General features: G+C 40.2%; 1 protein-coding gene across 1 annotated transcript in view; it reads left to right on the plus strand.

The window, feature by feature from the left end:
* Nucleotides 1-9827, plus strand: part of LOC129828689 (myomesin-2-like) — a 38682-nt gene extending 28855 nt beyond the window's left edge. The window contains exons 29-36 of the mRNA XM_055889826.1: nucleotides 2493-2580; nucleotides 2685-2723; nucleotides 3255-3360; nucleotides 4291-4454; nucleotides 7110-7146; nucleotides 7394-7416; nucleotides 7512-7567; nucleotides 8687-9827. Coding sequence (XP_055745801.1) covers nucleotides 2493-2580; nucleotides 2685-2723; nucleotides 3255-3360; nucleotides 4291-4454; nucleotides 7110-7146; nucleotides 7394-7416; nucleotides 7512-7567; nucleotides 8687-9148 — 975 coding nt within the window. The 3' untranslated portion in view covers nucleotides 9149-9827. The remainder of the gene's footprint in view (nucleotides 1-2492; nucleotides 2581-2684; nucleotides 2724-3254; nucleotides 3361-4290; nucleotides 4455-7109; nucleotides 7147-7393; nucleotides 7417-7511; nucleotides 7568-8686) is intronic.
* Nucleotides 9828-10178: the final 351 nt, after the last annotated feature.

Raw genomic sequence — 10178 nt, forward strand, 5'->3', positions numbered from 1 at the left:
TTGGAAACCCAGTAGTTTTGATAATAGTCTACAGTAAAAGGACCTTGCAGTCTGGTAAACCCGGGTTAGGCACATTCATCCTATGACTTCATTGCTGGAAATCTGAAGGCAGTCATTGAGAACAGAATTGTTGTTGAGTACAATTCTGAGCAGTCCTGTGACTTTCCATATCATCTAGACACAATCAGGCCAAGCCAAAGTTAGTCATACTAATACTCTGTATTACCCTTGTCTGTGTTGAAGGAGGGTATTATCCGCCTACACAGTCATGCTGTCAGTTCCTACGCTTTATACCACAGGATGTTGGTGGCACCTTAGTTGGGGAGGACATGCTCATGGTAATGGCTGGGGCGGAATGAGTGGAATGGTATCAAATAAATCAAACACATGGTTTGATGCCATTCCATTCGCTCCGTTCAAGCCATTATTATGAGCCATTTTCCCCTCAGCAGCCTCCACTGTTTCACACAATAAGACACGAGACAAACAGCCACCAAAACATTTGTGATGTAATGTACTGTGATGTAATGTACTGTGATGTAATGTAATGTAAGGGAAGTAAGAGGTGCAGTCAAGGTGAATTTTGACTTGAGGTCCTAGGGGCACCAGTCATTTATAGGAAACAAGAGGAATAACCCTGAGGGGAAGAAGATAAGCAGCTCGATCCTCAGTAAAGCGCCACTGTCATAGAAAGCAGTCACTTCCAATTATGCCATTATAAATATTCACACCCTGCAATCGTACTCTGTCCTCACAAAGCTATGAGATGGAAGAGGTTACTCTGATCCTGTGCTTGATATATAGCCTGTTTGACATTGGCCACATGTAAATGCCAGAAGTGGTGAGAAAAATTAAATTAAATTGAGACAATAGCTAGGTTTGCATCCAATTGGCAATAGATTTTCATGCGAATATTCAAAATTCTGCATAAAGAAAAAAATATTTTTCACCTGTGGTATGTTTCCACCAAACTGACTCGTTGCAGATAAAAGTCAGCTTCAATTGTCATGTACCAAATAAAAATGTAACGTTCAATGTGTTTCCATTGTATTTACAACTCTAGCGATAGTTTTGTCACAAAAACTATTGCATTAAATAGCAAATGTGTCTACTCTGGTCTTGGCATGTGCACACTAGCCAACAGCTTGTAGATACAGTGCGGGTAGGCTAGTCTACATGAGAAGATTATTATGGATAAGAACGAGAATATTTGTATTTATCAAATGGCAGTCAAGCATCAATACCATCTCATCAGAATAAGACCCTTGGTATTTATTGAAAGCAGCATCAAACTCATCACTGTGCACTTTCACCACCCTGTGAAGTTCATCATAACTGATTTCATCTGGAGCCTTATAACCTGTATGGTTTCCCAAGTCGTAGTGAGAGAAGTGGTGACTATATACCATATCATCACGTGATGATACTTCGATATGATGGTTATTATATCAATATTTGCGCATAAAGGCCTTCCACTGCCATTTTTTGCGTGGTACATTTTACCAGCAGAAAAAGAAAGCACCAATGTTGAACTAACAAATGATCTGTCAGCATTTATAAAATTGTACTGGAACTTCCTGTTTCCATCACGGCTGTTTTTTTTAAATACGGTCTGACTTTACTCATGTAAACATTGTGGATGGAAATGTGGTTAGAGACACTGTATGAACCAAAATTGACTAAAGCAAAAGAATTCCAATCTCAATGTAAGGAAGTTAATGAAGTTTACGTGGTCAGTGCTACTGTTACAGAGGGTAGGCCTATCTACTGCATTCGAATTTGAGGCCTATCTACTGCATTCTAATTTGAGGCCTATCTACTGCATTCTAATTTGAGGCCTATCTACTGCATTCTAATTTGAGGCCTATCTACTGCATTCGAATTTGAGGCCTATCTACTGCATTTGAATTTGAGGCCTATCTACTGCATTCTAATTTGAGGCCTATCTACTGCATTCTAATTTGAGGCCTATCTACTGCATTCGAGTTTGAGGCATATCTACTGCATTCTAATTTGAGGCCTATCTACTGCATTCGAATTTGAGGCCTATCTATTGCATTCGAATTTGAGGCTTATCTACTGCATTCTAATTTGAGGCATATCTACTGCATTCCAATTTGAGGCCTATCTACTGCATTCGAATTTGAGGCATATCTACTGCATTCGAATTTGAGGCCTATCTACTGCATTCTAATTTGAGGCCTATCTACTGCATTCGAGTTTGAGGCATATCTACTGCATTCTAATTTGAGGCCTATCTACTGCATTCGAATTTGAGGCCTATCTATTGCATTCGAATTTGAGGCTTATCTACTGCATTCTAATTTGAGGCATATCTACTGCATTCCAATTTGAGGCCTATCTACTGCATTCGAATTTGAGGCATATCTACTGCATTCGAATTTGAGGCCTATCTACTGAGACATATCTACTAATTTGAGACATATCTATTCTAATTTGATTCCTGAAATTGTGTTTTTTATCCGACCTAGTTCTCCAAGGCTTCCACTGGCATTTACAAAGCTACCATCAGTGACGACAGAGGAAAGGATCAGTCCCAAATTGAAATATCTGGCCATGGTAAATATTATTATCAAAATTATACCATGTTGTGTGTGAAATATATTGTCTTACTGTGAACATACTTTGAATGTAATTTTGTTCTATCAACATTTCTCTTACAGCTTTTGATGAAATTATCAACAAGCTTTCTAAACTTGCTGGTAGGTACTAATATCTTCAAGTTTAGCTGGCTTGATTGCCACTTCCCTTCTTTAGTATACTTAGCATATCTTAGCATGCTTTAACATACTTTTAAAAACTTATTTCAGTTTATTCTACTCATTATTCAACCAGGGCAATAAATCAGTTGGATTTGATAGTTAGATTACAGATAATGTGTTCCTCACACAGTTCTGTGGTTTTTCTCAGTGCAGCTAAATCAGTGCAGCAAAACTAATGAGGCGGATTACACAGCCAGTGGGCATATCAAGGGTCTTGTTACTCTACCCTCATGAACTGGGCTGAAGTAACACATCTGTACCTGTCGTCCTAGCCTGAAATCATATCCCCATTACAGCATTTGTTGTGCTGATTTCCAATTCCCTTCACTGGCCAACCAATTAGTAAACCACAGCAAGTCACCAAGTTGTGTCTATCTAAGAAGATATATTATTAATTTAAGAGACGTATAGAACATATATGTCAGCATATGTACACTAAAGGACGCTTGGGTTTTCCTTTTCGCTCACCAGGATCCTCTGCAGCTGAGTTGGCAATTCACTGCACAGCAACAGGCATTCAGCTCCAATGCCACATGAAATACTACACAGAGGAGATGAAAATCCACTGGCTGCACGTGTAAGCATATGCTATGTATTTACTTATTTATTTTATTAAATTATGCAGAGAATTTGAAATTATGGAAATGTTCATGTAAATATAATCCACACAAGGTTTTATCCCAAGGCGTAACATGAGCTAGGCATGTAAACATGATTTTAGATTTTGTCTAAAATTGTGACTCTTTAGTAAAAATGTAAAACAACAGTGAGAGCAGAGCCTTTATTCACACACAAACAATACAAAACAAATATCAACTGTCACTAATGCTCTGTCCTAAGGAAATATTTAGTAGGCCTACCTAACAGAATAGCTACAGGATAATACAAAAAACACTTGTGGGAAGTCATCGGTTACAGCAGCTTGTGTAAGGCAAACCAGTTTCAGCTAACCATGCGTGGGTCTTCTAATCCCTGTATGAACATTTTGAAGTAGCTGCTTCGGGTTTTTCCTTCTTCTGGCGTGCATGGTATAGACAAGGGGAGCATGTTTCACAGCACGGCAACAATTTCACACGCAATGACTGAACAAAGCTCACCATTTCCCATGATTCCTCACAAATTTGAGCTTGGCAAATTTCAGGTCCTCCCTGCCTGCCAAGAGTGCCATGGCACATAAATAACATAATGATGATGCTCAAATGGTCCAGAAAGGCAACTGCAGCTGGTCATTATTTGATAAACTACTAGAAAATGACACTTATTATGAGAGAAATTAGGAAATTCTACCATTTTTATTAGAATCAATCACAATTTCATGTTATGTTTGTATGATCCTAATTAGGTCCTCATTGAGCTACCTGTGAATTAGAGTTTATACAATTTTTCATTGACTGCTCTTTAGGGGCCTACTCAACCCAACACAATGGATACCTTCAATAGCAGTGTTTTTTCAATCCCAAAACAATAATTATTATGCTCCATCTGTTCCTCCCCTTTACCATTCCAGGGAAAGGAAACTCTCTCACTCTGAGAAGGTGCGTATTGGAGGTACCCCAGCCATGGCCACTATGGAGATCATTGAACCCACAGACAGGGATAAGGGTCTTTACCACATCCAGATAATAGATACGGATAAGACCTATACTCGCACCATCGACCTCTCTGGACACGGTAAGCCAAATGATTTAGACAGTATATATGCCGTCGTACTTGTACTTTAACAACCTACTTCTCCTTCAGTCTTGCAAATAGCATAACACATGAACGTAGTGATATTAGCACATTCAGCATGTATGAACCTCAAGAACAATACCAGGATAATGGTAACCTGTAAATTATACACCTGATCAATTGAGTTCATCATTTTAGATATTCACATTCATTCGTATGCATTGGATTCCCAGACCAGTCTTCATTAGTGTGTGTACCTAACATCTAAATGTTGAAAATAACAGAGGTTGTATATCATTACCATTTTTTCTGGCAGTATATGAATGAGGTGGAGTCTTCAGCTGGACCACAGTAATGAGAACACTGCGCATCTTTATCAAAATGACCAACTACTAAAAACTGTTGTAGTTTTTATCATACCACCTCCAACTATTGGCCACTACTGTTTTCCTGCCACAGTCTTAGAATAACCCACGCAGTGTCCAGTTTCACACTGACTTCTACATTTATAATACAAAGAAAAGGGCATCTCTGCAGCTGGGTACACAGAAGCAAGCAGCATATTTAGGCTAATCCGGTGGATGAAATAACAGGAACAACAATATCAAAGGTGCAATCCTGGCTCAGACTTCAGTTAGTCAACAGACTGTTTGATGACAAACATAATCAAGGGCTGGTCCCTGACAGGTCATGCGATGTGTGGGCTGGAAACAGTAATGAGTGAGCGAGGATGAGCTATTTCAGGCAAAACAGAACAACATTACAATAATGAGGTACGATATGTTTCTGCTGTTATGTCTCCAAGACAAGTACCAGTAAGAACAGCAATAGAAAGAAAGTAGGTTACTCCATCTACACTTCAACATGGGTTTTGTATGGTGTAACATTAATTATAAACCAGGTGGTTTGAGCCCTGAATGCTGATTGGCTGACAGCCGTGGTATATCAGACCGTATACCACGGGTATGACAAAAAGTGTATTTTAACTGCTCTAATTACATTGGTAACCAGTTTACAATAACAATAAGGCACCTCAGGGGTTTGTGATATATTGCCAATATATATTTATTTATTTATTTAACCTTTATTTAACCAGGTAGGCCAGTTGAGAACAAGTTTTCATTTACAACTGCGACCTGGCCAAGATAAAGCAAAGCAGTGCGACACAAACAACAAAACAGAGTTTCACATTGAATAAACAAACGTACAGTCAATAACACAATAGAAAAGTCTACATACAGTGTGTGCAAATGAGGTAAGATTAGGGAGGTAGGCAATAAATAGGCCATAGTGGCGAAATAATTACAATTTAGCATTAACACTGGAGTGATAGATGTGCAGAAGATGAATGTGCAAGTAGAGATACTGGGGTGCAAAGGAGCAAAAAATAAATAACAATATGAGGGTGAGGTAGTTTGGTGGGCTATTTACAGATGGGCTATGTACAGGTACAATGATCTGTAAGCTGCTCTGACAGCTGATGCTTAAAGTTAGTAAGGGAGATATGAGTCTCCAGCTTCAGTGATTTTTGCAATTCGTTCCAGTCATTGGCAGCAGGGAACTGAAAGGAAAGGCGGCCAAAGGAGGAATTGACTTTGGGGGTGACCAATGAAATATACCTGCTGGAGCGCGTGCTACCGGGTGGGTGCTGCTATGGTGACCAGTGAGCTGAGATAAGGAGCGGGTTTTACCTAGCAAAGACTTAGAAATGACCTGGAGCCAGTGGGTTTGGCAAGGAATATGAAGCGAGGACCAGCCAATGAGAGCATACAGGTCGGGTGGGTCTTTGGTGACAAAACGGATGGCACTGTTATAGACTGCATCCAATTTGCTGAGTAGTGTTGGAGGCTATTTTGTAAATGACATCGCCGAAGTCATGGATCGGTGGGATAATCAGTTTTACGAGGGGATGTTTGGCAGCATGAGTGAAGGATCCTTTGTTGCGAAATAGGAAGCCAATTCTAATGTGAGTCTGGAAGGAGGGTTTACAGTCTTACCAGACACCTAGGTATTTGTAGTTGCCCACTTATTCTAAGTCAGAACCGTCCAGAGTAGTGATGCTGGACGGGCGGGCAGGTGCGGGCAGCGATCGGTTGAAGAGCATGCACTTAGTTTTACTTGCATTTAATAGCAGTTGTAGGCGACGGAAGGAGAGTTGTATGGCATTGAAGCTCATCTGGAGGTTAGTTAACACACACATAGTTAGCCAGAAGTATACAGAATAGTGTCGTCTGCGTAGAGGTGGATCAGAGTCACCAGCAGCAAGAGCGACATCATTGATGTATACAGAGAAAAGAGTCGGCCCGAGAATTGAACCCTGTGGCACCTCCATAGAGACTGCCAGAGGTCCGCACAACAGGCCCTCCGATTTGACACACTGAACTCTGTCTGAGAAGTAGTTGGTGAACCAGGCGAGGCAGTCATTTGAGAAACCAAGGCTGTTGAGTCTGCCGATAAGAATGCGATGATTGACCGAGTCGAAAGCCTTGGCCAGGTCAATGAATATGGCTGCACGGTATTGCACAGCTAAAGGCTGTGTCCAGGCACTCCGCATTGCATCGTGCATAATTAACTATAATAAATAATAAATAATGTAATTAGAGCGGTTTAATTATTACATGCATGAAAAGCCAATATTTTCTTTCTTTTTCACAGCCTACGATAAAGCCTTTGCGGAATTCACAACTCTCAAGTAAGATAATCACGTCATAAATCTGTTCAGTGTATTCATTTCTGTGTTATTTCATGCACATGTATGCAGGTCAATAATACTATATACATTTAATGTTCTATACAGCTAAAACACAGCTTGAATTCCTACATAGTGTTAATGTATTGTGGTAATGCAGAGCATGTGTATTGAGTCACAGTCTTGGGGTGAAATATACCAAGGCTCACTGTGCTAATGAACTCACTGCCATTTGTCTCTTGTTTTCCAGGGTGGAAGCATATGCTGAAGCCAGTGAGTACATTCTCTTGTCATAATGCTAGATTGTGGCTCTGTGGGAATTTTCTGATTCGGACAATATTGTGATTATATAATATCTTAATTTTTAGACCGTGGCAAAGTGCTGGGCGGTCTCCCTGATGTTGTTACCATCATGGAGAAGAAGGTAATTTACCTTTTAATTTTGCAATTGAATACAATGATGGGAATATATTTAACACTAGAACAGGTAACCAGACATGGTTTAACACATTGCGAAGGTCAGTGTCAACTATCATAACCAGATGGACGCAGCTGATGTCCACTGTAACCTACTGTTGCATTATACACAGCATCAGTGGTGGGAAAAGTACCCAATTGTCATACTTGAGTCAAAGTCATTGAAAACTCCTCAAGCAAAATACTACTTGAGAAAAAGTAAAAAAGTTTTGGTTTTAAATGTAATTACTAAAATATACTTAAGTATCAAAAGTATAAGTTTAAATAATTTCAAATTATTTATATTAAGCAAACCAGATGGCACCATTTTCTTGTTTATTTATTATCTATGGATAGCCAGGGGCATGTGTTTAGTGAGTCCTCCAGATCAGAGGCAGTAGAGATGACCAGGGAAGTTCTCTTGGTAAGTACGTGAATTGGACCATTTTCCTGTTCTGCTAAGCATTCAAAATGTAGAGTACTTTTGGGTGTCAGGGAAAATGTATGGAGTAAAAAGTATATCATTTTCCTTAAGAATGTAGTAAAGTAAAAGTTGTCTAAAATTGAAATAGTAATACAATACAACTACTTAAGAGGTACTCTAAAGTATTTTTTACTTACGGTAAGTACTTTACAGCACTGCACAGCACTGGAAAATCACCCTTAGGTGGAAGATTGTTATATTGCATTTCACAGCACCTCATGTCAGATTTCATACAGCATATGATATATTGCGGGAAAAACATAAACTGGGGTCCTTATGAAACACATGCAGCGTGATGTATATGATAGGAATATTGTGTAGACATGTCATAGAGGTATATGGTTTGCATAATAGCAGAATAGAGCTACTTGTAAAGGTCACTAACTGCACCTCTCTCCAAAGTGACTACACACGCTTGTTTGTAGTGTGATTGGTTATTTTACCTTGGGGCTGCAAGAGGGGAGAGACTAGGGATTTAACAAGACACGATAAGCATAGTAAACTCTGATTAAATCAAACAACAGCACTCCAACATTCCATCTTCTTCTGTTATATCTGTGTTGGTAACCAACGGTGTTTCAATTCCTTTGCCCTGCTTGGTAGACACTGAGTTTGACCTGCACAGTGTGCGGTGACCCCAAACCTCAAGTCACCTGGTTAAAAAATGGTGCAGAGGTGTATACCGATGACCAGTACTTGGTGTCCCTCGAGTCCGGGAAGTTCGCCAGTCTCACCATCAAGCGTGTGTCCCTGGAAGACTGTGGCAGGTATACTATGACGGTGCAGAACAAATATGGAGGAGAGTCCGTGGATATCATTGTGAGCGCCTACAAGCATGGAGACACGATTCCACAGGCCAAACCAACGCTAACGCCCAAGTCCATCATCCCACCTAAACGTCCTATTGAGATCCCAGGTCCCAAGGTTGTCACCCCTGCCCCTTCCCCAGCTCCTTCCCATGTCTCTTCTCCAGCCGGTGCCAAGTCCCCCACCTCTCCTAAGGGACTGAAGTCTCCCACCCCAGCTCGTAGCATGAAGTCCCCTACCCCAACAAAGAGAAAGTAAACAACCGAAGCACTTAAATTCCAAAGAGAGACAAGACAATGAAAAGTGATTGATATTTTTGCATGAGTCATGAAATATAACTTTATTTAAAGCTAGAATCCTTTATTGAAACAATAACATAGCAACACCCCGCCTCTGTTTTGGTAAAAAGCTATGGGATGGGCCTGGTTATACAGTGTTAAAACAAGCTTTTGGGTTTTGATAGGTTATGACAGTTAAACTAATATCATGAGGCATTTATAATTTATTTTCATCGAGAATCAGGTATATGTCATTAATTTACAAGTCCAAAAATGTATGTTGCATTAGAAGGCACTTTCAGCTTAGTAAACCTTGATGACAACCCCCCCAGTGAAAAATGAGAGATATCTAGTCTTAATGTTGGAATCCTTAGAATGAACTTGTCTCTGTCTCACTTTGGGCGCTTTGGTAAAAATTGACCAGCTTTGATGTTTAGTTTATTACATCTCTGTTTTAAAAGCTGCACTTTCAATTAGCTGGTGCAATGTTGAGGTATTGGCTGTCCCTACGGATGGATAACCCCAAAGTGCTGGACCTCCACTTAGCCCACAGCGGCAGGCGCGGCGATTCTAGTCACTGTCCCCAATAAATCACGTTACCCTTCTCGCCGCCGCATGTCTCCGCCTGCTTTTGTGCTAATAAAAAGGAGCAAAAATCACTTCTCACTGTGTGGTCCCTGAGCTGTTTACTGTTGGGTTCCAGCGTACACTCACCCAAGGTGTCTGAATGCAGTCGCAATGTAAAATATGTAAGCGATTAGAGTGGCTATAGGCCGATCTGAATCACATCAGCACTTTTCACTACCTCTTTGCCCACTTTCATTTTCAACTCCACAAATCAATTCATGTATATGGAGCACCTATGGCTGTTTGCCCACTGACAACTTGCCATCAGATTCCCCACTATTCAATAGGAGTTGTTAATCAAGTATCTCCACAAGGATATTGTTAATAAATCACAATCACATGTCTAGTTTTGGCGGGAATGGAATTCACTTTATTCATGTTGT

Source organism: Salvelinus fontinalis, chromosome 30, assembly GCF_029448725.1.
Source record: "Salvelinus fontinalis isolate EN_2023a chromosome 30, ASM2944872v1, whole genome shotgun sequence".
In the NCBI taxonomy this organism is placed as follows: domain Eukaryota; kingdom Metazoa; phylum Chordata; class Actinopteri; order Salmoniformes; family Salmonidae; genus Salvelinus; species Salvelinus fontinalis.